General features: G+C 47.9%; 1 protein-coding gene across 2 annotated transcripts; it reads left to right on the top strand.

The window, feature by feature from the left end:
• The first annotated feature begins 76 nt into the window (after positions 1 to 76).
• RDH10 (retinol dehydrogenase 10) lies at positions 77 to 27,463 on the top strand. 2 transcript variants are annotated; one of them, XM_059672881.1, is made up of 6 exons: positions 79 to 1,106; positions 2,698 to 2,933; positions 23,082 to 23,180; positions 24,320 to 24,465; positions 25,853 to 25,984; positions 26,089 to 27,463. In XM_059672881.1, exons 1-6 carry the CDS (start codon positions 818 to 820, stop codon positions 26,210 to 26,212), a joined length of 1,026 nt encoding a protein of 341 aa, XP_059528864.1. In that variant the 5' UTR covers positions 79 to 817; the 3' UTR covers positions 26,213 to 27,463. The 2 variants fall into 2 exon arrangements, with proteins under 2 accessions (XP_059528865.1, XP_059528864.1); XM_059672882.1 differs by lacking the exon at positions 23,082 to 23,180 and having other exon boundaries at positions 77 to 1,106.
• Positions 27,464 to 27,987: the final 524 nt, after the last annotated feature.

Raw genomic sequence — 27,987 nt, 5'->3', positions numbered from 1 at the left:
GAGGGGCTGCCCCGCCGTGGTTCAGCGGACTGCGGGCGGGCGGGGGGCTGGGCCGGGGGCGGGGTGCGCCCGGGGGCGGGGTGGGCCGAGCGGAGGGAGGGCCGATGCCGCCTCTGGCTCTTCCCGGTCGCGGGTTATATAGCGCGGAGCGTGGATCCCGCTCAGAGGCGGTCGGGAGCGCTCCGACTTGCGAGTGGCATTTCGCTGCGGAGCCCGGTGCCGGAGTGACAGCCTCGGCGCGTGCAGGGGCCCCGAGACCGCGGAGCAGCTGCCAGCGGCCGGGCAGCGCTCGCCGGCGCCGGGCGAGTCGCCCCTTCCCGGCTCTCCCGCTGCCCCGCACCCCACGCTGCCACCCGCTCGCAACTTGGGTCAAGTTGACAAGTCCCGCGGCGGCCCGCCGGCCCGAGCCGTCTCCGCCGCGCGCCCCTCCCCCGGGGTGAGAGGGAGCCGCCGCGCCGGCTCCGGGGACGCTCGGGCGGCGGCGGCTTGGCCATGAGGGCAGCGCGCGCCGCCTAACTCGCGGCTGTCACCGCCGCTGCAGCGGGACCGGCCGGCCAGGCGGGCGCTCCGGGGCCAGGCGGGCGGGCGGCCGCCGGCAGGAGGCGCCGAGCCGGGCAGCCGCCGCATCGGGCACCGCTTGGGCCCCCGCGCCGAGCCTGGGCGGGAGTGGCCCCGCGCACCCCAGCCCGGCGGGCACCTCGGACAAACGCCTTCTAGTCCCGGCCGCTCGGACAAACGCCCCGGGGCGGGGAGCCCGGCTGCCGCCGGCGCGGGGTGGGCGCGGGCGCGGGGCTCGTGCGGGCCCCCGGGCGTCGCGATGAACATCGTGGTGGAGTTCTTCGTGGTCACTTTCAAAGTGCTCTGGGCGTTCGTGCTGGCCGCGGCGCGCTGGCTGGTGCGGCCCAAGGAGAAGAGCGTGGCGGGCCAGGTGTGCCTGATCACCGGCGCGGGCAGCGGCCTGGGCCGCCTCTTCGCGCTCGAGTTCGCCCGGCGCCGGGCGCTGCTGGTGCTCTGGGACATCAACACGCAGAGCAACGAGGAGACGGCGGGCATGGTGCGCCACATCTACCGCGACCTGGAGGCGGCGGACGCCGCGGCGCTGCAAGGTAACCCGCACCCGCGCCGCCCTCGCCCGCATTGTTGAGTCCAGCCCCTCCCCGGCCCCGCGCCCACCGGGGAGGGGGGGCCCGAACCCCACTGCCGCGGTCAGCCTGGCTGTCCTGGAAGAGACATGCCCTCCTTCCCCCCACCCCCCATACACACACCTACACGGCCCCCGCCCTCCCCATCAAGGAGCGCGATCGCCTCTGTTTTAAAGGGACGTGTGCCAAACCCTTGTCTTAGCCGAGGTCCGGTGTCTCTGAGGACGGGGAAGGCCGAGGGCACTTGTGTCCACAGGCTAGAATCGTAGAGAAATGCCCCCATCGCCTTGGCGATGGGAAACTTGTCTGGGAAGTTGTTCTCGGAGCGGACAGATGCACGTTTGGTTCCTGTGCTCTGAGCCTCGGAGACAGGGCCGCGCTGGTTTCACTGTAACTTTAATCACAAGAAAATAATTACATTGTGTCACCAGAGATAAGTACGTACTTTAGTTAGACACTTAGCCTGATGGAAAGACGCGCTGCACCCGCTTCTTGAGACAGAGCTTGAATGACTTGAGCCCTTCGGAAAATTTTTTCCATGTTGTTGGTAGCCTCGGGAAATCTGCGTTTTTGTATATTTTTCAACTGACCTGAATCTGAGACTTTTAAAAACAAACAAACGTGGAGACCACCACCAAACATAAGTATTGATTAGGCCAGGAAATTTGACAGTCACTTTTGCTGTTTAACAAGATGTTTGGTTTCCAGGGAAAACATTGAACTGTACAGAGAAGATTAACTTGGGCACCACCCCGCCCCCATATTGATCATTTGTCGCCAAAATTATTGGCACCTGCTGTTTAGGTCAGAAAAATCAAAGGTTAAAATGTTACATTTTCAGCGGTGGTTTGGAGGGCAGCAAATACAGATTTTTGTGCTCCCTGCAAAAAGAGAGAAAGCTATTCGTTTTCCAGGGCAGAGATTGCGGTTTTTAAATTGAGTTCTCGGGTGATAACATGGCATAGTTACCTGTGAACTTGATTTGTGTAAGGGTGCTATGCCAGTTCGAACACACCAGTGTGCACTTTTCCTGAGAAACTCTAGGATCATTTATTGGCTTTGGATGAATTCAGATTATTAGTTACAGTGTTGATTTGTGAGCCTTGAGGTGAGTTTCCATTTTGAGGGTGCTCAGACTAAAGAGTAAAATCCACTTCTGGCCACTGTCCCGCCCAAAGAGGAGTGTGTACTGTGCCTGGGAGGAGGGGTGTTGCTCCCTGGGCCCAGATCAGTTCTTTCCAGGTGTCTTTCGCTCCAGGAAGCTGGTCCCATGAGGTCTGACTTGTTATTGGGCTTGTCACAGTTACATGATTTCCCCCTAAGCAAAGCTCTCCAGCAAATTGCTGTAATTCCCCAAGACTTTTCAGGGAGGGAAGCAGCTGTAAGCTCAGCCATTGGCAAGCCTCACGGTGTTAGAAATCTGAAGCTCACTGTAGAATTTTTGTTTTGTGTGATCTTTGTCCTACTGATTGCCATGTGACTCACGTTTTGCAAACCCCCTCCCTTCTCTGTTCCATTCCCCCCCCCCGCCCCTCATCTGGACTTCTGAGGACAGCTGGGAATGGCGAGGAAGAAATCCTGCCCCACTGTAACCTGCAGGTGTTTACCTACACCTGCGATGTGGGAAAGAGGGAGAATGTCTACCTGACGGCGGAAAGGGTCCGCAAGGAGGTTGGCGAGGTCTCGGTCCTGGTCAATAACGCCGGCGTGGTCTCTGGGCACCACCTCCTGGAATGTCCTGATGAGCTCATTGAGAGAACCATGATGGTCAATTGCCACGCACACTTCTGGGTAAATATAAACATCCTCTGTTCCTTTCTGGGGCCTCTTCCATGAGAAGCGGGGGATGGAGAGAAACTTCAGTGCCAGCCTGAAAGCCACCTGCACACTCCCACCTCAGAGCTTCCTTCTAAGCACTGTTCCCAGCGGCGAATTATGTCTCTCACTCACCGGTTACTGTTAAATCGCTGTTTGCTTCCTGCCCCCACCCCCAATTCAGCGTTTCTTGAGAGGGTAGAGGACTGAACATTTTGAACTAGTTTGAAAGACTGCCATAAAAATAACAAGAGGAAGCATAAAATCCTGGGTTTGTTTATTTTACTTTCCGTTGAGTTTGTAAAACATCGGCTGTTCTTATGAATTCCTAAAGTCAGAGTTTAGGCTTCCAAATTACTGCTCGGCTGCATTTTGGGAAGTGCCAGGGATTCTGAGATCAGCGTTTGTGGTCCCCTGGGCGCAGTCAGGCCACCCTGGCAGGCACTTCACATCATGGACCATCGCAGGGTCGGGGCACTGTCCTGTTGGAGTCCATCTCAGCTTAGAGGAGGCCTCGCAGGAGACAGAAGCCACCCTTATAGGACCACAGGGTCCCTACGTAGGGGCAGGAGGGTTGTGAGATCTGGGGGAGCAGACACTTAGACCATCGAGGACGTCAGCTCCTGGGTGATGGGGAGAACTTCGGAGCTCCGACAGCGCCTTAGGATGAGAGCGAGGGCTTTCTACTGCTCGAGGGACCAAACTAACCCAGTTTTTCAGCCGAACTGATTCAGTAATGGTAGGTGTGAAGCCTCCCCTGTAACTGTACATGGTTGACCCACTTTCTGCTTTACTTCCCCAGAGTATTCCCCCTTTACTTTTGTAGAGAAGTGGGGTCCGATAAAGAAAAGGGTAAGGAGAAAGGAGTGTGTGTGTGTGTGTGTGTGTGTGTGTGTGTGGTGTGTTTTCCATAGGCAGATTAGCTTTCTAATTGAACACAATGAAGAACTGTTTCTCCTAAATAGGTCACCTTAAACCTCACTAGTTTTTTAGCAACTGCTTAAGAACTTAACCTAGCTTTAGAAGTACTTAAGTCAAGTGTTGCTCTTTTAACAGCAAACCATTTCTCTTATCCTGGAAGAAGCTTATACATTTTATTTTCAAACATGAACTTTATGTAATTCATTTTCAACGCTCTAGAAATGAACATATCAACGTTGTGGGTTAACGCATGTCATGTTTTAGAGGAGGAAGGAGAAGACCAGATGCAGTCTGGGGGCATTAAGTGTGCTTGTGTGTGTGTGGAGGTGAGCGAGCGTGTGATGTGCGCAGTGGGGGTAGGGGTGGCTGTCCTTGCTGCCGCGGGACCAATAGCGAAGTGGCAGGTGACAGGGGTGGGGCAGCTGAACAAACTGGGCAACACAGCTTACCCAGAGTCTCGTGTGCTTATAATTCTGAGTGAAGCAGTCTCCTTAGCAATAGAAGATGTATATACATTGCAGGTGGACTGTAGTTTTCCTGTTTGAAGAATGGTAAGGGTGAAGCTGCCATGGAAACTTGAGTTCAGTCAGCTATTCATCCTCAATAGGTATGCAGTCTTTGGGAGGCTAGTTATGAACCCCGGCACCGGGACTGGCTTTTTCCGATAGCCTTTGATGGAGCTGATGCTTGGTTTCTGAACTCTAAACGCTTATCTACACAAAATACTCTAAAGCAGTGGTTCTCAACCTTCCTAAGGCCGCGACCCTTTAATACAGTTCCTCATGTGGTGACCCCCAACCATAAAATTACTTTCGTTGCAACTTCATAACTGTAATTTTGCTACTGTAAACAATATGTAATTATATATGTTTTCCGATAGTCTTAGGCGACCCCTGTGAAAGGGTCGTTCGACCCCCAAAGGGGTCGCGACCCACAGGTTGAGAACCGCTGCTCTAAAGTCTAACCACTTACTTTCTCTGCATGCTCATTTTGCTGAACTATAAAATTTCAAACGCAACCAGATTTTTCCAGAAATCCCCTATGATCTGCAGTTAAGTACTTATAAGAGGGAAGCGGCTCTTCTTCTCTAAACATCCTATGAAACGAGAGCTAATTTAGTGGGTGTTAAGCACAGAAAAGCCATAGCTTCGGCTTTGAAAATACCCATCAATTAATGTACTGTACCTAAACATTAGGCTGCTTTCTAACCTAAGGAGAAAACCCAGTCACCTCTCCAGTAGCAGGATTATTGTGGAGCGGAATCTACTAGTACGCAGCACGCAGGAACAGACCATCTTCCCAGAGGCCCTTTGAGATGTTGCCTAACTCCACAATTTAGGGAGTTCTTGGAAGCCTGGACCGTATGACGTCACTTCATATTAAAATATGGGAGGCTCCTGAGTTCTCCAGCTGTTTTTCCCCCGAGCATCTAAACTTAAGAATTTATTTTCAATATTGAGTCCGAAAATTCGCTTTCTAGTTAGCATTTTTCACTTCTTGCCAAGAAACCTTTTAAGATCTAGCAACTAAAATGTAAAAGAAGACTTACTATCATGTTAATTTTTACAGTGATTCTTTGGGGGGGGGGGCCTACATGGCCTAAGAGCCACCGGAATTCAGCTCCCCTTCCAGTGGCCCCTCTTAGAGGAAGATGTTTCTGGTAGCTGTCCAGAGATGTTCAGTGTTGGCGTGTGCTGTTCTCTTCCAGAAAAAAGTCACCACTGTGCCTTTTGACTGTATGCAGGTGGGGAAAAGTTGTCCCAAACATTTTTTAAAAGTAGATCAGCTGAGCAAAGACTTGTCCAGTCATTTGAACAGATCGTCTTGAGCCAGACTTTTAAGTAGCAGTTGGTGGTGGTTTTCATAAAATAATCAATAGCATGCAGTCCTGACCCCGAGTGAAAGTCATATGCAGTTAAATAGAAAACCACGTGGGTGTCATGTGGGGGTCCACCAAAAAGCTGCTGCTTGCAAACCATTCCTCACTCTCTTCCCCGCCTGGAAGGCCCTCCGCCCCTCCTGCGCGGCCTTTGAAGGCCTCGCTCAAGTTCTTGCTGTAACCTTTTCTGGCGTTTTTGCATATTAGAGCTGCAAGGGTCCTTAGAGATCATCTTGTCCAGCCTCTTATTTTCTGATGAAACTACAGCAAAATGACTTGTCCGAGCTTTCTCTCTTCCTGCTGTGAATCTCTTGCAGCTTCGCACAGGCTGTGTTCTTTGGTGCAACTTTTTATACTTCGTGCTCTGAAACCCGCAGTAGATGGCACACAGTCTGAAGGCAGCTTATTATATGCATCTGTTTGCTTTCCCCCTCCTGGCACAGAACTCGAGTCCTAAGCCACTCAATAAATGTTTGATCATCAAGGCCAGGCTTCTGCTTAAATATTTAGATCAACTCTTCAGAGCATGCTCACATGGGTCTGTCCCCTGCAGCTTCCAAAGGTAAGCATTATGCTGGACTAATTGAAGCTGGAACGATCGATGAGATTTCACAGTGGGGCTGTCTCCCGTTAGGTACCGTGCGCATCTCCTTTTGCTTTCCTGCAGTTTTTCCATTCTCCCTGCCCCACCTGTATGCTCATCTTTACTGTAGTGCAGTAAGTCTGCTCGGTGGCGCGAGGCTGGTGACTTTGAGAGGGCTGGTGTGAATATGCGAATTGGAATCAAGCTCAAGTGGAATGCCTGGTTTCCATTCCCATTTCCCAGTGACCAGGCCTTGAGGAGAGGACTCCTTCTCCAACTGCTTCCTTGCTTCTTGCTATTCCCATGCACGTTGGCGCTGCGCCGGATGTGGCACTGTTCTGCACAGCCCTCCTGTCTGCTGTGATACTTCACCCTTTACCCTCCAGTACTCTTCCATCACCAGGAACCTTCCTAGGAACCTTCTCTTGGTCACCAGTCAAGAAGTGATAGATTGGGGGCAGGTCCTAGTCAGCATAATCAGTTGTGCACCCATTCCGGTGAGGACGAGACCATGCAGAGTGTATACAATACCATGCCCTTTGTTGGTCATTATCTCAGGTTCTCTATATTTTGGTGAGAAATATAGAAAGTTGGCTTCCATACTGGAACTGCAAACCCATGTTTCCCCCCAAAACATTAACATGGCTTCACTTGTTACTTTTAAGCATAGAGCCTTAGCTTGCTGTTTCTAGAAGATAGTTTATCTGTAGATCCTTCTTGACCAAAGAGCTGCATCTGGCCTTTCGATGTGAGCAGCACATTGATCCCTGATTAACCAAAAGGGGGAAGCAAAAGCATTTAGCTGCAGGCCTTTTATGTGCAGGAGAAATTCTGCATCGCAAAGGACTCAATCTGTCACATAGCTAGTTGGTAATTTACTTCTATTGATACGGTAGTCAGACAAGATAATTGGTGGTTAATTAATAGACCACTTAACTTAAAAGGTTTCACAGTTTTAAAATACTAATTACTGAATTAGGCATTTATCTATATCCAAATGTCTAAAGTCTATTTAGTTAAAATCCATCCAGGAAAAGTAAAAGCCCACCAGGAGACCTGAGTAATGTAGCACTTAAAGACATTAGTACCTAATATCTCATGAATGGTCCCTAATTATTAACGTTCAAGTTTTTGTGTGTGTGATTTACTAGTTTTTAATCTCAAAGACTGTAATCCTCTGTTCTCTGGTTAGAGAAACCTAGTTTTGTTTAATGCTTCTTAGATTTAGAATTTAAAAAAATATTTCTAAAGTATTCATATAAAACTGTATAGTCAATGCTTCCTCCTCCAAACCATAATATTGAGAATTATTAGACTGCTAGAGGTGCATGAAATCTGTGCACGGGTGTGGTCCCTAGGTCTGGCCAGCGATCGAAGCATGAGAGTCTGGCATAGAAGGGCAGGTCCCAACTGACCTCTGGGCCCTGGGCAGCACCTGGGCCCCTGTGCCCCCACATGCCCCCCTCCGCCTGAGTCACGGTGCCCGAGTCCCCAGGTGGAGATGCAGTGAGCACAGCTGGATGCTGCAGGCCAGGGTGCAGCATGGGCCTTTGGGCCGCCCAGCGGTGCCACACAGAAGCCCGGGGGCAGTGCGCTCTCTCCCAGCCAGCCCCGCAGACTGGCTCCTGCATGAACCCACGGGGAGCCTGAGTGGCGCTGTGCACAGGTGTGGGGTGGGCTCCTCACAGGTGCCTGGTACCTGAGCTTGGGGGCTTCCCCGCACGCGAGCCCTGGTGTCCTGGGGAAGGGTAGCAGGGAGAGTGAGAGCAAGCTCGGCGGACACCCCACAATCTCACCACACCTCCATCCCTGTCACCCCCGCCCCCCGGGAAGCCAGCAAGAGGTCAAAGCCCCCCTCCCCCCCACCCAGGGGCTGGGTTGCTGACACCTGCCATGTTCCATACCGCCCCCGGTGGTCACCACACACCATAGTGGGCAGTTGGTCTCCGGCTGAACAACTGCCTGAAGGGAAAATTTGCATATTAGGCTTTTATTATATAGGATATATTTTCTAGAGCAGCGGTTCTCAACCTGTGGGTCGTGACTCCTTTGGGGGTCGAACGACCCTTTCACAGGGGTCGCCTAAGACCATCGGAAAACACATATATAATTACATACTGTTTTTGTGATTAATTATTATGCTTTAATTATGTTCAATTTGTAACAATGAAAATACATCCTGCATATCAGATATTTACATTACGATTCATAACAGTAGCAAAATTACAGTTAGGAAGTAGCAACGAAAATAATTTTATGGTTGGGGGTCACCACAACATGAGGAACAGTATTAAAGGGTCGCGGCATTAGGAAGGTTGAGAACCACTGTTCTAGAGCACGGTTTTCCTTTCTAAGGATAGCTCCTAAAAACTTGCCCTAGCTAGTTTGGCTCAGTGGATAGAGCATCAGCCTGTGAACTGAAGGGTCCCAGGTTTGATTCTAGTCAAGGGTACGTACCTTGGTTGCAGGCTCCTCCCCGGCCCGGGCCCTGGTCAGGGCATGTGCAGGAGGCAACCAATCGATGTGTTTCTCTCACATTGATATTTCTCTCTGTCTTTCCCTCTCTCTTCCACTCTCTCTAAAAAATCAATGGACAAATATCCTTGGGCAAGGATTAAACACACACACACACACACACAAAGACACAAAAAAACCCCTTGTAATTCAAGGCCTCTTTTAAAGTCTGTACTAGAACTAGCTGCCTTCTGTTATTAAATAAATATATGCATAAAAATCAAATGTTTGAGCTGTAGAGATAAAGACTTCTTATGTCTTGAACTGAACTAAAAATTGCCTTAGTAATTCTTGTGGTCACACTGAGTAAAACTTCTCCTTAGATAGCAACTCCTTGGGTACCTGAGACTGTGCCTGACAAAGTCATTGCATAGCCTTCTTTCCTAAAACAAAATAGGATCACATGCTCATTGAACTTTGAGTGTCTATATTTGATACATTACATGCTGGGCCCATGTCTATTGCTACTAGAAATCAACACCTATGACATGATAAAATGTCACTTTACGTAACTGGTCTGAGTGAGCAGGGAACCATCCTATAAAAATCTTCCCCACATTTCTGACATATTTCTCTTATGTGTCTGGTTATCTTGATCGTTTAGAACAGTGGTTCTCAACCTTCTGGCCCTTTAAATACAGCTCCTCATGTTGTGACCCAACCATAACATTATTTTCGTTGCTACTTCATAACTGTAATGTTGCTACTGTTATGAATCGTCATGTAAATATCTGATATGCAGGATGGTCTTAGGTGACCCCTGTGAAAGGGTCGTTCGACCGCCAAAGGGGTTGCGACCCACAGGTTGAGAACTGCTGGTTTAAGAGCTCTTACCAAGTAACCGGTGCCATAGGAGGAATAGCAGTGCTCCCCCAGTTGCCAAATCCAGTGTGTAGCTTGGTCTTTCTGCAGAATGTTACCCTGTTGACTATCTCTCTGAAACTCGGTGGTTTAACTTCCATGATAAGCCCCGATTCTCCTGCTTCTCTTCCTGTCACCCCTCTTAGCCTCCCTGCCTCTGAAACGTAATGACTCTGGTATTAGGTGCTCACACCTCTTCCCGCTGGGCACTTCTGGCTGGGTAATCAATCTATCAGCAGCTTCAACTGTGATTCCTGTGGCAGGTCCCAAGTTCACAAACTGCCTTGTCTGTTCCGTGCATTCCCTAACATCAGCAGGTCTCAAAATTGAACTCCCTCCTTTTTGCTCCTTCTTGAGTTCCCAGGCACGGCCAGGACCAAGCTTGGAGACATCAGCAGTGTCTGTCTTTGTTGGTGCTGCACGCACGGGGCACCCAGCCCTGACTGCTCTGTTGCTTCCATGTGCTGTGATCCCTCCTTTACCCTCTGCCTCCACCTGTGTGCTTCCATCACGCTTGCCTGGTCTCTGGAAAGTCTCCCAATGTCTTTCCCTGTTTCCAGCCATTGCTCCGCACCCTGGGGTTTTCTAAGCAGACTTAAGTTTGTGATGTGCCTGCTTAAGGGTACCCTGACTGGAACCGACCCCAAACCCTTGCGTGACCATTTTGTTCACAGCACGAAGTCCAGGCTCATTAACACTGCAGCTCAGACCTCCCCAAGTTGAATCCACTTGCCTCAAGCTCATCACTTAGCCCCTGGTTTGCCCTAAACGAGGTCAAACGGGGCTGTGCCCTGAAAGAGCCCTGGCCACTCAGCTGCTCTGCCATTTGAGTCCTGTCTCACTGGGAGACAGAGCTAAATAGTTCAGACAATGGGTCACTACTCCAGGGAAAGAAAAAACAAACACAATCAAGATGTTTTCATGTTGACTAACTAGTATCTTTATATATTAAGGGGCAGTCCTTGTAGAATCAACTCCAGTTCCAGGTTCAGGGAATGGCCCTCTTGTTGGATTATGTGCTGTTTATCTCATTTCTGGAAACAAAGTTGGTATTTGTTCCTTTTCCCATGCAAGACTTTAGCCATCATCCAACCATGTAGAATGTATCTAGAGGACATGTCGGGGTGGATGCATTCTTTGACCTGTGCTAATGCTAACAGATTGAATAGCTTTTCCCGAAAGACTGAATGGACATTGCCTGGCGAAGTCCCTACCCACTTGCTGCAGGATTGGGTCCCTGGGGCCAGCAGAAGAGCTGCAAACCCAATGGCCAATGCTTAACTGCCCACATTCTCTCATTTTATTCTCTCCCTTTAAATTTGTGTTTACCTTAGCCATTCTTCAGGTTGTCAAGTGAATTTACTTTAGTATCTTGACTATATCTCTTAAGATGTGGCAATCAGAAAATCCCTTTCAGTAGTCTTAACCTCACTTGGGAGTTAGAATGCATTTTTAAAGTAGGAACCCCCTTTTTATTTCAGTTTGTCTTGAGTTAAGGGGTGTTAATAGCAGGTTCATCTAAAATTTCTGTCTCTTGGAAACTACATTTAAACCTGTTTCAATTCTGGTAAGTAGTCAGTTTGCCTCTGTCTAGCCCAGAGAGCTGCCTGTGTGGATAGATGTGTAGGTGGTCCTGTGTGCTTGCTCGGCTTGGAATGCAGTGAGTGACATATGCAGAAGGCTCGTGACCAGGTGCAGTGACACCCCTGGACTTGGAATAGTCCTTCCGCGCCTGGCTATTGTTAAGTCCTAAATAGCCAGGATATTGGGGGACCCCCAAGTTGTACTATGCTGAAATTCCACTAGGGGGCGTACTGGCAGGGGGGATTTGTATCTTATTTCCTTCTACACACAACCAGTTATTTTCCCAAGATAAAGGGCCTTTTGTAGCTAATCTTTGAAATATGACAAACTCTGATAGATTTTAAAAAATGGGAACTATTCCCTGCCTCCACTGAATGGGTTAATAAATCCAGTGTTTTGAGTCTGATAAGATAAACATGTGTTAAATCTCTCAGTTTAATTAGTGATTTCTTATCTCAGAAGTTACTGTCAAAGTTAGCTATTCAAAGAACAAATCCCTCTTCTAGTTTCCATTAACTGACCTAAAAACTCCTTCTAGGCTCAGACCCCTTGTAAGCATAACTGGAAAATAACTCGGAGGAAGGGAGCTTTTCATCCTCCCTTTGAGAATACATATCGACAATGAAAGCATGCGGCTGGTCCCTGGTGGGGAGCCCGAGAGGGCCTCCCTGTGCTGTGACCCACACTCTGTAAGATACCCCTGTTCAGAGCGGAGGTTGTGGAGCAGGGCCTTAGGATTTCGTCACCCTCGCCCGACAGTGGGCCAGCTAGTTCCAGTCACCTGGGTCTCTGGGTTTACAAGGCTTGAGCCATCTCAGCCTGGAGGGGATGCTTTCAACAGCAGGAATGCTAACACCTTTCACTTGATCTCACCCAGCATGGCCCATTCCTGAATTCCTTTTTCTTTTTTTTCTTTATTTGTCAATTCTCTTAAAACTTACGTTCACACCTGTCAGAGACCATTTTCCAAAATGCTCTGAAAGTAAAAGAAGTGAACCAAGGGGGTGAAAATGGAATATCCTCTCCTAATGATGATAAAACTTTCAGCACTTCAGCAAATGCTGCGAGAACATTTAACAAGTGAGGGCAATTACTGCGGCAACCTTGAGTGCTGTCAAATTAGCCCAACTGACAAGCCACTTACAGTGACTTCACATTTGGAGACAAAACACGGCTTGGTCTGTGAGGCTCTCAAAGTTCACACAAAGCTGTGACCCTGGCACTGGTGTTAAGGTTGCGTGACACTGGCGATTTTTGGTTTGGGGAAACCACGGTGTTTCTCATTTGCTGCTTGCATAAAGTCTGCATTTCTTGCTTTTCCTTCAAATAGCTCAATACTGGAATTTTAAAATATCAATGTGGTTCAGCTTCTTAGTGTCATTCTAAACAATGGAGCTCAAAGTAAGACTCCCCAAATCGGTGTAACTGGGAAAATACTTGGTGGTGTAACTTGTGTAGCACATGGGTATTTTGAGGACAAAGTGAAACTTAAAATCCACAGCCTGAAATTTCCCACCTGCAAATTGTAGCTAACATACTGCCCCCTACTGATTTCTCAAGGATTTTTTAAAACAAGATAGTTTTATAATCTCCTGGGAAAGAGGACACAGCAGATACAAAAAGTAGTTCTGTGCGGTTCGTGTTTTTACATTTGCTGGACTCTTCTCCGTCAAGCTTTGTAAGTGATATTTTGAAACAGTTGTTTTCTGGTCCTAGTAAAAGAGGGCTAAAGAAAAGGATTAGAAGGGGGTGTTATGGGAAAGTGTTGGGGTGTTTCCCCGCACCGTCTGGGACTCCGGAGGAGAAGGTGTCTGAACAATCACTCAGCAATGTGTTTTTGAGGCTGCTCCCAGGGGTCAGGACGGGTTTTTGCCGGAAGTGTGGTCTGGTGCTGCGTGGAGGGCAGGGAGGCCTGGGAGCCATACATAGCAAGAAACCAGGAGTTGCAGGAACTTGAAAAAAACATAACCTAAAATAGATAGCACTTATAACCAAACTAGCCTATAAATATATGCTTAATGAGCCTTGTGTGCATTACTGTGCTTTTATATAGCCCTTAAGTTTTATAAAGCCCTTTCATGCACATTCTTCGGAATTAAGTAGACTTACCCCCATTTTTATGGGTGAGGAAACAAACTGTGACAGGTTATGGGACTTGCCTAAGGTCAGTCACCCCTGGGGAAGGAAGAAGCCAGACCCAGGCCCTCATCCTAGGGCTTTAGTTTGAAGCCTCTACAAAGTACAGTGTTAGTAAGGTCTGCGACTTTAAGCAGAACGGCGCATAATGTAACCACCTTCGTCACAGGCCAAATGATATAATCAAGAGTTAAGTTCCTAGGGTATCTCATCAATGTTAACGAATCGATGTTGAATGAATCAGTGTTACTCCAGGACCTGCTGTACTTCCCTGGGCTACATGTTCAAAGCCCCTGGACTTGCCTGTGAGTCACTTCTGCTTTTGTCCTGTGGTAGAATGTAAGAATCCACCTTCAAACGTTGGTGTTTTTTTTTTTTTTTTAACTAGCATGGTTAGTTTAGCAATAGCTAATTAACTCTAGCTTAATATCCCCAGAAAGATAGCTCCATAAATTAGACAAGCATGCAAAAATTGTAGACTAAAGAATGAATAGAATTTTATTACCAAAGCCCAATTCATGTGTTTTTCTGCCTTATCTGTAATTTTCATTGAGAATAGAATAGTGCATCCCTGCTCACCCAGCCTCTTTCTCCTCCTCCTCCTCCTCCTCCTCCTCCTCCTCCTCCTCCTCCTCCTCCTCCTCATTCTCCTCCTCCTCCTCCTCCTACTCCTCTTCATGTATGTGTCAACATTGACAAACTGGATGCGAAATGTATTTCTGACAAACTGGATGCGAAAAGTAGTGAATAAAAAGGCTCTTCTACAAGGACTGGCTGAACAAAGTCCTATAAATACTTGGGACCAAAATGTCACTAACAGCATGATTTTAGTGCAGTTTCATTGTTAAGGTTATTATCTCCTGAAAAATGTAAAACCTTTATTCTGTTACATAACAATCTTATGGGATCAGAATTCCAGATAACTCTGTAAGCTTTGCCTTCGAAAATGCTAATCATGGTTTTTCAAAACTGTGCAGTTCTGACGGGCTGATTGTGTCCACACTTACCCCTTTGTTAAAGGGGTCACTTTTTCCTAGGCCAGGCTTTCTCCCAGGCTCATCAAAGCATGACAGCTTTAGAGAGGTGAGCGTGAGAAATGAAAGAGATGTGGAGGCCTAAAGGTCTGAATTTCCTGTCGGGAAAGCCGAGCCTTCACAGCCTCTGGGTGATTTTGAAGTCTTCTCGGTCGCGTTTTGAGAGCTTGTTCTAATGTGGACCGGGAGTCTGTTCAGGCTGCTATAACAGAATATCACAGACTGGGTGGCTTATCAACGAAATAAATGTATTTCTCACAGATCTGGAGGTTTGTCCAAGATCAAGGGTCCAGCAGGTTGGGTGTCTGGTGAGGACCTACTTGCTGGTGTGTAGACAGCTGTCTCTGCTGTAACCTCCCATGGCGGAGGGGGGAGGGAGCTCTCTGGGTTTCTTTATAAGGGCACTCATCCCATTCATGAGTGCTCCACCCTCGTGGCCTAATCATGTCCTAATACCATCACCTTGAGGATTAGGTTTCAACATGAATCCTGAGGGGGACACAAACATTCGCAGACCACGGCCGAGGAGCCTGCTCACTGCTAAAATGGACCCAGGCAGTGTGCATACAGCGAGTCTGTAAACAGACTCGGAGCACCCCCAGAGCTCTGGGGCTCTTCTTGGACTTGAACTGACCTTTATCTAATAAACATTGTTGGGAGAAGAGTGTGGGGCGTGGAGAACGGCCTTCCCAGCCCCTAAAATCCTGGTTCGATAGAGCAGAGAAATGAGTCTGCCTCTGTCGCTGCATTGCTAGCAGGGACTGCTCTGAAGCCTCGGAGCTGAGGCGTGGGCAGAGCCTCCGGCTCACAGAACTCGGTGCGCAGCCTGGGCCCACGCAGAGGGCCACACGTTGGAAAAGCAGACCCAGGCCCCTCCCAGACCTACGGGGTCGAAATCTGCATTTGATTCAGGTCCCAGGTGATCCGTGCACGTCAGAGTTGGAGAAGGAACTTTGCTTGAAGGGAACCACTGATTTATAGAAAAGGTGGTTTCTACAATCCTTGAATTTAGTCAACATGCCCAGTACAATACAGGTACTTGACAGACCCTCACACATAGTAAATTCTACGTTGTGATCATGCAGGCTTGAGAATACATAAGTTTTCAGGAATAACCTTTTGATTATATTTCTTTCATTTAGGTTAAGATTTTAAGTTTTTAAAAAGACTCCAGTAAAAAACAACTAGAAATCAGAGAAGAATTTGAACTGTTTCCACATATGAAACACAAGGGGTGATGGAAGGTGATCCTGGGGACATTGCTGGGATGGGGTGGGGTGGGAGGGCAGCAGGGCCCTGCACTTCAGGCCTGAGCGTGGCCGGGCCTGCTGCACGTGGCCGTGCCCCGTGGAAGTGGTTACAGTCACCAGAGCAGAACGGAGGCCCTGCCCTTGGGAAGATCAGTCTTCTTTATAATTTCTGAGATGTGATTCAAGTTCGGGGCAAAGCAAAGGGATTAATGACAACCTGTTGTTCAGCCGACGGTTTGGCTGCAATTTTGTGGATTATTTTCCTGATTCTATAAAGAGTTATTACAGAAGGGGAGGGCCCTGAGCTGGAGGGAGCTCCCGGAGCATTCCTTTGATCATCGAGGACTCGGCAGGGGGAGGGTCAGCCTTTCAGAAACAGGGCTCAGCATTCATGGTTTCTTTCACACACCGAGCTTCCATGGGCTGGAGTGAAACGCAGAAAAGCGATGATTGTTTTGCAGATAACTTGTAATTTTTTTTAACATAGAAGAGACATGAATTATTTGTTGGATTATTTTAAGGCACAGGCATGACCAGTTATCCGTGTGTGATGACTAGATGTTCTTACTGCTCACCAGATGCGGGCCCTAATGGGGAGATACTTACTGAGTCATTTACGAGACTCTTGTGCAAGTAAGACCTCAGTGTTACAACTTGTATTTTGAAAGCGTGGCAGGAATCAAAGGAAGAATTATTGGCTATACGTCATCATAACATTTTTGAGCTAAGAAACTTGGAGATCTTTTCATCTCACAAATGAGTTAAGTCAAGGGGGGTCAAGTAACGAGGAAGGCTAAGTGACTGGCAGTTGGGACCTCGTGGTTTCTGGGCCCCAACGGCAGGTTTGAGTTTTAAGTCGCCTCCTCTCGGGTGTTTCTGCGTGGCACACGCTCAATGTAAGGGATGTGGATGTCTGAGCCTCCGCCCCGGGGTAGGTTCTCTCCAGGCCTCGACAGTGGGAAGGCAACATAATGGACGCACTTAGTTTTGCTGAATAACTCGGGTGTCAAGGTGTTCATTTGAAAGGCCTCACTCTTTTATTGGCTTCTTGGTTGCAGGGCAGCTGAAGGAATGGGCGCGCGTGCGTGTGTGTGTGTGTGTGTGTGTGTGTGTGTGTGTGTGCGCAGGATTAACCGCTGATGCCTGCAAATGTGAGCTAATCCTGCGGCCTCAACCCAGCCATAAAAGGACGGTAGATGGTACAAGTTGACGATGATGACATGTTGAGCCTCCTCTGTAGCTAAAGACAGAACATTTTGTGTCAATCTGATATTTTGATGAAGGTTTTGTTAAGATTGAGAGAGTAGTTCCAGGCTTCGGTATCTTGGGGCTCTATTGCACAATGTGTCCCTTTCTGTCTGCAAACACACCCAACTAGGAAAGAAAAAAAAAAGCCAGGATCTAGTTACATAAATTTCAGAATGTGTGCTGTCAACTGCATCTAGCATACTTCAAGTCGGTATATTGGTATTGAACATAGATCTGGGTTTCACTTCCTAATTGAAGGTAATTTTGTAATGAAAATTTTCAAGTAGCATTTTCTGCGTCAAAGTGCAATGCCTGAAGTGCGGTCAGGATAGTATTTGCTTAGTCATGTGCTCCGCTCCCGGGTTTGGTGGCAGGTATGTCACCATTTTTCAGTCTCTGAACACATTAATGACTTATCCTCTTAACCTTCGTAGCACAGTTCACTGTATTTTCAGTGCTTCACAAGTCTGTGCTGTTGAATCATAGTTTTTCAGGAGCGGGGACTGAGTTTCCAGAGCACAGTGCCCCCAGATGTCATCTGAGCCTTGTCAACAGCAGTGTGGTCCCTGGGATTCTCTGGGAGCTACGTAGACAGGAGAAGCAAGACCCCAGGGAGCGGTGTTGAACCACTGGAGGGGGCACCCTAAGGGTGCCAGTTACATGTTCTTTGTTCAGTGAGTCTTGATTGTATTACCTTTAATTGTATATGTTGCTGTTCTTTGTAGATTCTGAAAACTGTCAACATAGAGCGGAAAACTGTACTATAAGTGCTGACGGTGGTACCCTTTCACCGTAGTATGATTCGTGGGTCGCTTTAGAAAGTTCACTCTGTTTCTTGGACATTCAAATGAGAGCTAAACACTGCAAAATGATTCTTTAAAAACACGCCTTCTCTTGAATTGACTACAGGACAGTTGTAAAAATGCACAGAAATACATGAGGCCTCTTCCTGCGGGGGAACTCCCTCGCTTTCCCCTTCGTGCCCATTCACTTGGACTTGCTTACAAGTACGGCGAGCACGTTCTAGGCGTCTCGCCCGCATGTCAGGCTCGGAGTTTCCCAGCAGGCTTTGCGGGATCCACGCTTCCCCCGGTGCTCTTTGTTAGCTCCGGGCTGATTGGGCCTGACAGGGCCGCCGCCGGCTCTGCTGCAGCCTGTCATTAAGAGCACGGGAATGAGCGGGGCGGTCGGAACTGTAGGAGGTTAATTTGGCATAAACCTAACAGTCAGAGATTTCTCGAGATAGGACATGCCATGTCTGTCCAGTCATCCTTCTGTTCAAGTTCTTGTTTATATTGTAAATATGACCTTTACAGTTATCTTTCAAAGTGCCCGGTGCTTTGAAGAGGACCCCTGAGGAGCCAGGGAGATCTTAGGCTTGTTAAGGAGCTTCCATAGGAATGTCAGCGTCCATAGGAATGTCCCTTTGCCTTCTGGTGGTTTTTTTGTGTGTGTTTTTGGTTAATCCTCACCCAAGGACATTTCTTCCTTTGATTTTTAGAGAGAGTGGAAAAGGGGGGGGGGCAGAGAGACACATTGATGTGAGAGAGACACATCGATGTGAGAGAGACACATCGATTGGTTGCCTCCCACCCCAACCAGGGCTGGGGAGCGAACCTGCCACCGCAGTAAATGCCCTTGATTGGAACTGAACCCTCGACCCTTCAGTCCAGGGGTCGATGCTCTAACCCCTGAGCCAAACTGGCTAGGCTCCTTCTGTATAAAGTCCCATAGCAACCCTGTCAGCTGGTGGCCAACTGCAGTATTGGAGTCTCGTGAGGAAAGTTAATCACGGGTAAGGAAAGGTGCATCTCCACACTTTTTAGCCAGGCACCATTATTAAGAGTTGTTTTTTTTGTTTGTTTTGTTTTGTTTTTGCAGTTAAGATAATCCCTAGGTCCATTCTACCTGTAAATTCTCTCACGGAACAGACCAATAGTGTACATTGGTTACTGATTTTAAGTGCCCCCCCACCCGCCCTGCCCTGAGATCAAGAGCCAACCCTGTTTTCCTGCCGAGAAGCTGGGTATCTTCCTCTGTTTCTTAGACATTTGAGTAAGAGGATATAGCGATGGACTGTAATTCTCTGACTTAGGTTAAACATTTAGCCAACCTTGCCAGCTGCCATTGGCACCAGCCACTCTGCTTCCTTCGCCTCAGAGACCCCTTTTCCAGGCCCAGCTCCTGCCCCAGGGAACCCGTCCTTCCAGGGGAGAACAGTCCTGGTGTCGCGTGGCTGCCTGGGCCGCCCGCCCGGGTGCACCGATGGCAGCACAGCCATGAGCTTGTACTTAAGCCGTTGGGTGTGCGCTTCAGGTTTGTCTTTTCTGTTCTGCTAACGACTCTTTGAGACAAAGTGAAAGATCGCGAACCTTAGCTTGAACTGACTGGTGTCATGGCAACTAGCACTTCACCTTTCGCTGGTCCCCATCTCATACATGCTGCAGTATTTGCGCGCATTAATAATTCATTGCCAAGTGCCAGCTTTCTGTGCGCTGTCAGACGGTGTCAGGGACGGAACATGCTGTGCTATCTCAGATGTCATCTCCCAGGCTGGGGAGGGCAAGAGTCATTAGGAAAGAGGCTAGTCCGGGGTTTGGGGAAATTCCTGAAAGTGAGGTGCGTTCTAGCCACTGATTTATCGCATTTCCCTTGTAAAGTCGGGGTAGAATCCGTGCTGATCAAAGTTTATTTGGTAATGTGCTCCAGACATAAGGCAGGGGTTTGGTTGTGAAAATAATGCACAAGTGGTCATTGCTCACCTCCATTCAGGCAGCAAAGAAAATGATTAACAGCCTTGGTGCTCAGTCACGTGGATCTGGCTCCAGCGTGAGCCCTGCATACTCAGAGTTAGGAAGAAACCTGCGTGGTCCCTACGCGCATGCTCCCGTCCCAGGCTGGCCTCTGCCCGGCGCACAGTAGGGGCTGAGCATTTGACGCCAGCCCTGGAGGATGACAGTGTGGACTCTGAGGCCCATGTGGCATCCCACTTCCCTCAGCACCTCGCTTTCCTGGCATTTTGTAGTTGTCGTAGTAACTGTAGTATTAGACCTATGATTGGTAAACTTTTCCAAATAAAGAATATTAGGCCTTGGTCTTGGAGTGAGAAATACCATAACACATTGCCTTTCATTGACAGAGGCCAGACCTGTCCCTGACTAGGCGAGAAATCACATGTTTTAAACAAAACATTGACCTGACCCTTCCCTCTCTTCAGATGGAAACAAACTATGTCACACTTTTAGCTACTTACAGGGAAGCATACTTCCCTGAAAACAGCGATTCACAACCACAATTAATTGGGGAAAAAATGGTCACTTAGCCATGTTTGGATTTGTTTCCTTTTCCTTTTTCCCTTTAAATACAAACCAGCAGCTTTGACATCCCTCCAAACTACGTTGCAGAGGGTGCAGGGTAAGAAGCCCAAACGACATTTTTTTTTTTTTTTTTAAGAAAAAAAGCAGCCATAAGACCCTGCTTTTGTGAAGGTTAGACTAGAACTGCTTTCTATTTGGTGTTCTGACTTAACACAGTGAGGCGCTGGCGAGTGTGAATTCTGCACAGACAGGAAGGGACCCGCTGTCATTTCCCATCCCTGGCCAGGGCAGAACACAGAACCTGCATGGAGTCGGCATTCAAGAAACACTTACTGAACAAGTTAATGCCACCAGACTAATTTCAGAGGAGGGGACATTCATCAGTTTCAGAAACTTAGAGGAAATTAAACTTTGAAAACCATTAGGAATTTGTTAATCTTCTATCCCCTACTTTCATATGGTGCTGGGACCTGGATTAGTCATTTAACACCTGCAAGCAACATTGTGGCGCGTGAACAAGGGGTGTCGTTGAGCCGACCCGCTCAGTGTCTGTGTGTGTAATCGCGGCCAGCCACCAACAAGAGTCGGGGGGGACACTGGCCACGTGGCGGTCACAGTCGGCGTTCGGATTTGTCAGGTCACCAAATAGCGTATCTTAGTGGTATCTTATACGGTGTTTAATTTCTTGGGATTTAACATTGAGTTCTTATATTTAAGAACTTAAAAATAGGGCCCTTCATACTAAATCTGTCGTCTTTCGAGACTAAGCAAACTTTTAATACTTAAAAATGATTTCTGGATAACATCAAGAATAAATTTAATATTTTTTTGGAGTATAAATCTGGAGACAATTCATTATAACCAGATACTTACAAGAACACTCATAGACTCGCTTATTTAAGGATAGGTTTTCTGTTGGAATACAGAAGCCTCTTTGTGATGTTACTTTATTGCAGTTCTGTGATATAATAGCCATATGTCAGCCATAGAGCCTAAAGGAGAACCTGTAATGACCTAAAGTACCACAGCTTGCCCTTTTTGGCTATCAAGCAGTCCAAAATCATAGCTATTATCACCATTGCCCTAACCATTCCTGCTTACTACTACGAAGAAATAAAGTCAAGCTGAAGCATGGGCTGTCACACGCCCAGCCCTGCGGCGGGTCTGTAGGCACACAAGGAGTCCCGTCACTTTCTCCCCAGTGCTTGTCACCGCGTGGGAATCTCCCTTCATCGCTGAAAGAACCTGTATCTCCCCGCCTAGTCTGGGCTAGCTAGACATATTAATCAAAACCAAGATACCATATAGCAGATGTTACGGTTGTACCTACTATGTGTCTTAAAGAAATATGGACCAAGTCAAGGTGAACAGAATAATATTAGGTAAAGGCTTAACACCCCAACTACTTTCGATAGAGAGGTCCTGGGAAGCCCCAGTGACATGAGCACTTCGAAGCAGAAGGGACTGTGGTGCATAGCATGCTCTGAGGTACATAGGAGGCCCGGGGGTGGAGCGTCGGGGAAGAGGCCGTGGGTGAGACCTGCCAGGTGAGAATAAGCATGACGTGGGCGACAACAGCGGAGGCCCCGACAGATGGGGTCCGAGTTGGGGGCGAGGGGTGTCACATGCTGGGCCAGAGTCAGACTCAGGAAAACCTTAGGACATGTCACCAAACTCCATCTGGCCAGCTGCATGCATCATGGTTTGGAACATGGAAAAACTTCAAAATTGATGGAATGACTGTTTTTCATCTTGGACGTGCAAACGCTTTGATAACACATTAGATATTTATGCAGAAATTCAGCGATCACTTAGCCAGAAACTCCTCTGAGAAGGGAATGAAGCTCTTCTTAAAGTCCATTGTGTGCAGCATTTGGTTTTTTTTACTTCATAAATCATGGGAAGCTGTGTTGGCAATGGGCTATAACTCAACAGTAGACAGATTGCTCTTTGCTGCTTTCTTTTAAGAAGCAGGTTATAAAACTGTTGGGAGCCTGGTAGAGTAGTTCATAGATCATCTTAAGCAATTTGAAGTAATGTAAAAAAAAAAAATACGGCCTTGCATCTCAAAAGCAATAGAGCCTGAAGGAGAAGAGACTTCATTGAGGCCCCTTCCTGGCATTGGAGCCCCGTGCTCTGCTACCTGAGTGGCCGTCACCTGCCCCCGTGGGAAAGCCACCCCCCTGCACAGCCCTCAGTGCAGTGCGGTCAGTGAGAAGTTTCTGTCAGTGCAAGGTTAGCATTATGACAGTTTTCATTAAAATGATTCTATACTTTTCCCCGGTTCTTACATGCGAAAATACTTCACCTCCTGTTAGCACACTTGGCAGGAAAGCTTTGCGTGCTGGACGGGACTGCTGGGACACCCCTGCATTCATGGTTTGTCACTGCTCAGATGTGTCCATTGGGTAAACTTAACACAAGACATCTGTTTGTGGGGCGGCTGGAGGCCCTCCCAGACCATGAGAGCTGCACTTAGGTGTCCTGAGCATAAGAAGACTCTGACCTGGGGGTCGTTTAGATCAGCAGACAACACTCACTTGAAAAGTGATAGAGACCCTTATATGAACGGCTTTCTTTTCATCTGGACACTGTCCTCAAAGGGTCTTGGGTCACGGTCTTGTTGGTCACGGCTTATAACAGGCCCGCCACGCCAATGACACGTGCGAGGTTACCCCGACTCTGAAGGGATCGTCTCCTCGTTGGTTAGTGTGAACTCTGTTCCATGCTGTTGGGTTGGGTTTTAGAGGAAGCTGCTCGTGTCAGTTCTGAAGCCTGTCTCTCCCTTTTCTTTCAGACCACGAAGGCTTTTCTTCCCACGATGCTGGAGATCAATCACGGTCATATCGTGACAGTCGCGAGTTCCTTGGGGCTGTTCAGTACCGCCGGAGTCGAGGTTTGTCAGATGGGAAGCATTTCCTTCATTGAATCGCGTTCTCTGGTGACGAGTACCCCCACATCCTAAGAAGAGTACCTGCTGCCCTCTGCCTGGTGTTCCAGGGCCGGCTAGTGTGACGGGGAGCAGCGGGAAGGGAAGGCGCTGGGCCAGTCCTCTGTGTGCCCCGTGCCCGCTAGCAGTTTTTTGCTTGATGATGGTGGAAGACACAGGTTCAAGAACAAAGCCGTGGAGGGCAGGGGCAGTGTCACGGGGAGCAGATAAGTGAGGCCCAAGGTTGACCAAAGTGAGCTACCTGTCTGTGTCAGCTCGTCAGATGAGATGGCTCTGGCCGATGTGAGGAGTCCTGCCTTGTCATTGTGTGGAACTGGCCTCCAACCACATTCAAACCAGAAAGCGTGTGCATGTATAGTCCTGTGCTGTTAACCATAAAGCGTGTGCATGTATAGTCCTGTGCTGTTAACCATAAAGCATATGCATGTACAGTCCCATGCTGTTCTCCTGTGGGTGCCTGTAGGGTTAACACTGACACGAAGATGGGCACAGACTAGACGACTTCTGCATTCTGCGTGGCCATTCCCAAGTTTAATGTTGGGTAGTGGAGAACTTTATTCTTATACCATGTTTCCTTAGGCTGAGTTCTAGTTTAAGTTCACAGGTATAGTTATCATTTTTACTTGTACTTCACCCGAAAAAGAAAATCAGGTCATAACAACTTATAACCTAAGCTAGACTCACCTCTGTTCTCCTAGCATTAATTTAACTGTTTCTCAGTTTCCTTTGGGGAACAAGAGACCATTTGTAAAATTTCCAGACACTTCAAAGTGAACCTCTCTCCATTTCTAACTCCAGTTCGCTGGCTCTCCTAGACTCCTTTGTGGTAACTTCCCCCAAGTAATCTGATACTTCATTGATGTGGCAGAAAGTGTTCATGTGTTTTTGCTGTTGCTTTGAAAATATTATTTCTGCACTGAACCACATCAGATATCTGTCTTTTAAAATGCTTTCCTTTTCTTTGCTTAGTCACCTGTAACCTTTCGTAGCAAACATGTAACCAGAGTAATAGGCCCGGGAGAAGGTTGGGTTTGGTCTGGGGCTTCGGTGTTCTCAGCTCTTGCCCTCCTCTCTCCCTCTAACAGGATTACTGTGCCAGTAAATTCGGAGTCGTGGGTTTCCACGAATCCCTGAGCCACGAGTTAAAGGCTGCTGAGAAGGACGGAATTAAGACAACACTGGTGTGCCCGTACCTGGTAGACACTGGCATGTTCCGAGGCTGCCGGATCAGGTCCGTGAGAACCTATCTTACTGCTGATAAAAAGTGTTTTAAAAATCATCTTTCCGTATCGGGAAAACGTGAAATTGGATCCTAGACGTCGGCTTGCACTTGGACTCTCATTTGACAGTTAACCTGTAATTTCCACTGGTCAGAGGCTTTGAGGTGAATGAGACGAACAGGCGGGTCTTGTGCCACACTGTGTCACCCAGCGGACGTCCGTCTAGAAGCGTCAGAACATGGTTCTCCGGGCCTTCCTGGAGGAGACGCAGCTCCCAGGCGTGCCCGGAGGCCCCCTCTTTAGGAGGTGTTTACTTCCTTAGTGCCTGGGGGAATGTCAGTGTCAGGGGAGTCACTCTCCAGGCTTGGAAGGTCCTTTCTGCTGAGAGTGTATGTAGCCAGATGCACTCCAGAATGAGAAGAAACGACTCGGTTTACTAGGAATGAAAGGGGGCAGGTGGGAGTCTAAATGTGAAGTCTCATCTGACTTTGCTAAGCAGCATAAACCCCGCGAGTCAGTAAGAGGGTACCTGCGATGACGTGCTTGAGGCCTCTGTTGGATGCATTTGAAAGGCAAAGGAGATAACCCAACACGTTCCCTGTTGGTCACATCCTGAACCTGACCAAGCAGGGAGGCAGGTGGAAGGTGACTTCAGTCCTTGCAGTCTCAGGCTGACCTTCCCCGCACGTGCGTGCGCATGCATGCATGAGTGTGTGTGTGTGTGTGTGTGTGTGTGTGTGTGTGTGTGTGTGTGTGGTTTTCCCCTCCTTATTTGTTAGGAATCAGCTGCTCAGGGTCTGAGGAGCTCTGCTTCCTATTTAGCATCAGGGCAGGTGTCCAGAGCTGTGGTGGGACAAAGGAAAGTGAAAGGAGTAACACGTTTCAGTAGGCTATTTCAACATGCGCCGTGCTGAACTCAGCTGAAGGTCAAAGTCAATGCATGTCATGTCCGTGAGCCCTGGAGAACATACCTGGCTTCCCGGCCAGCGCCCAGGAAGGGTTTCCGCTGCCTCCCGAAGGCTGTGCGGGGCTCACACGCCACTACCTGCCTTGCCCTGCTCACCACTCCGGCATCTCATTTGGGCTCAGTGTTTGTTATGCCAAACACCCTCTGCTTTTTATGTTGAAAGAAAAAGATAATTTAAGGCATTTAAACTTGACTCACTTTAGAGAAAGCAGACCGATTTTGCCCTCTTTTTTAAACTTGTTTTCCAGACTCTGCCTGTTCATAGTAGGAAAATTTAGAAAAAAAAAAACTAAACAGAAAAGCAAAATGAAGTGAAAACTGAGGCAAAATCTTGTCGCTCAGATAACATCGCTGTTCATGTTGTGAAGTGAAGTGCAGGCTTGCCTGTGGTGTGCTCAGCTTTCATGGCGTTTTAATCACCTAACTTTCAGGAAGGAGATCGAGCCGTTCCTGCCCCCTCTGAAGCCCGACTACTGTGTGCAGCAGGCCATGCGGGCCATCCTCACCGACCAGCCCATGGTCTGCACGCCCCGCCTCATGTACATCGTGACCTTCATGAAGAGGTAACGGTCCCTCCCCGGCACCCTCCGGGCCGCCCTGCCGGAGCGCACGCCTCGCGTTTGCTAACCGCCTCGCGTTTGCTAACCGCTGTGGCTTTCCCTTGCAGCATCCTCCCTTTCGAAGCGGTCGTGTGCATGTATCGATTCCTCGGAGCAGACAAGTGTATGTACCCCTTTATCGCTCAGAGAAAACAAGCCACAAACAATAATGAGGCGAAAAATGGCATCTGAGGATCTTTTCTGGGTGGAGCGCCGTTTCCCTCGGAAGACGAGCAAGATGTTTCCGTTCACCACATCAAGTAACGGACATTCTCGGGATTCTGAATTCGAGTGGACTTTTTTTTTTTATTAATCAACTTTTTAAAAAATAAAGTGTAAATTAACCGACTAGAGTACTTGGAAAAACGCGATCAGCAAAAGTGAGGTCGAGTGTTGCCAGTGGGGTCCCTTTTAGGCAGAACCCTAAAACCAGTCAGTTCTTTCAGACAAGCACTGTGTGGCGTCTCCAGGCTCCCGTGACTTTTTTTAATGAGCAGAAAGTCTAGAGATGATAACTACAGTGTGTATCATGTGTGTGGTTTTTCTTAATTCCCATAGCGTTCATTAATTCTTGTCGTTAAACTCTAGTCAGTTGACTCCCTTGCAACTCCAAGGACCGATAGTGCGATGTTTTCTCCCGTTTCCTCAGTTTCCGTTTTGCACAGCCTGTGCAGCCTCTCGTGGTGTTTATATAGCTCTTCTAAAAAGGAATTTTGAAATGTCCATCAGTTTGAATCAAGTGATGTTTGATTGTTTCGGTAAGATAATCGGGTCTCTTTCTTAAGGTCACAACGACTAAAGTGTTAGCTGAATTTTTAAACTTTCTCTCTGAAACCTTTCCTGAAGTACCTATCACTGGGGACCGAATTATCCCAAAAAGATCATGCATTTCCTACCTATGAATTCTGCTGCATACAGAACGTGCCCTTTCCTCAGGAAGTTGCTGTTTCCTTTCTTTGGGTGGACTTTTATCTAGAACACATAGCAGATCAGCAAAGAGAACGTTTCTAAAAATGGGGACTTCTAAATTTTAAAAAAATCCCCATTTTTGTGCCAACTATGATGGGGGGGGGGGATCTTACACTATGGAGTACATATGGAAGGCTGTAAAGATTCTTTTGAAATTTTTATTCACCTTGTACAACAGCAAATGACATTTTTACAGTATTTTTTTGTAAAGCAAACTATTTTGTGCCTTGAATTTGGTAAATGTGTATTAGTGAGACGTTGTAAAAGTGAACTTCTACCTCTGTATCTAAATGTATACCATCCACTTGTAAATGACTATAAACTATTATGTGATTGCCTTTTTTTTTTTTTTTTAGAATGTCTTGTTTAAATAGCAACCAATGTTTAAGGCTATTAAAATAAGCCATCTTTTACTAATTAATTGGGAAGTTTTATAAAGGACTGATTAAATTTAAAGAATTAACTTACATACAACTGAGTGTGTGGTTTATTAGTTATCAGCAATGTCGTAGGGAAAATCATGTTCTTTTTTTCTCTGCCATATCACGCCTTAAGAAAAATGCTTGAATGGGATGGTGTCGGGAACAGACATGAACAGCTTAGGGTGCCATTCACGCCAATCTCCACTGTTACCATTGCTTAGATTAGATCCCTTATCAGGGCCTTGTTTATGGTAAAAGTGGGAAAAGAAAAAGAAGCCCATTCCCTCTGAGTCGGCCTGCCCCGCACAGATCAAATCTGCTCTGTGTCCACACAGGACAGTCCTGCGCGGCGCCTGTCCCCATCGCTGGTCTGTAAGGAGTGGCTTCATGTTATGTTGGGAGTTCTCTTGATCAAAGATAACCAAGCCGCACGCCACTGAGACAACGGAGGCACCAGGCTGCCTCTTCATTTCCATCTTGAGTTTAAAGAAGTATTTAAGTGGCCTCAGAACATTGTGGGCGGAGACGTGTCCGAGGTGACTCAGGATTGCCTGCAGCAGCCAGCACTCGCCAACC

Source organism: Myotis daubentonii, chromosome 17, assembly GCF_963259705.1.
Source record: "Myotis daubentonii chromosome 17, mMyoDau2.1, whole genome shotgun sequence".
In the NCBI taxonomy this organism is placed as follows: domain Eukaryota; kingdom Metazoa; phylum Chordata; class Mammalia; order Chiroptera; family Vespertilionidae; genus Myotis; species Myotis daubentonii.
This window is presented reverse-complemented; position numbering and strand designations above follow the sequence as displayed.

Coding starts and splice junctions, on each gene's coding strand:
- RDH10 (XM_059672881.1), top strand. CDS start 818: ATGAACATCGTGGTGGAGTTCTTCGTGGTCACTTTCAAAGTGCTCTGG. Junction 1,107..2,697: donor GGACGCCGCGGCGCTGCAAG/GTAACCCGCACC, acceptor TTCTGAGGACAG/CTGGGAATGGCGAGGAAGAA. Junction 25,985..26,088: donor ATCGTGACCTTCATGAAGAG/GTAACGGTCCCT, acceptor TTTCCCTTGCAG/CATCCTCCCTTTCGAAGCGG.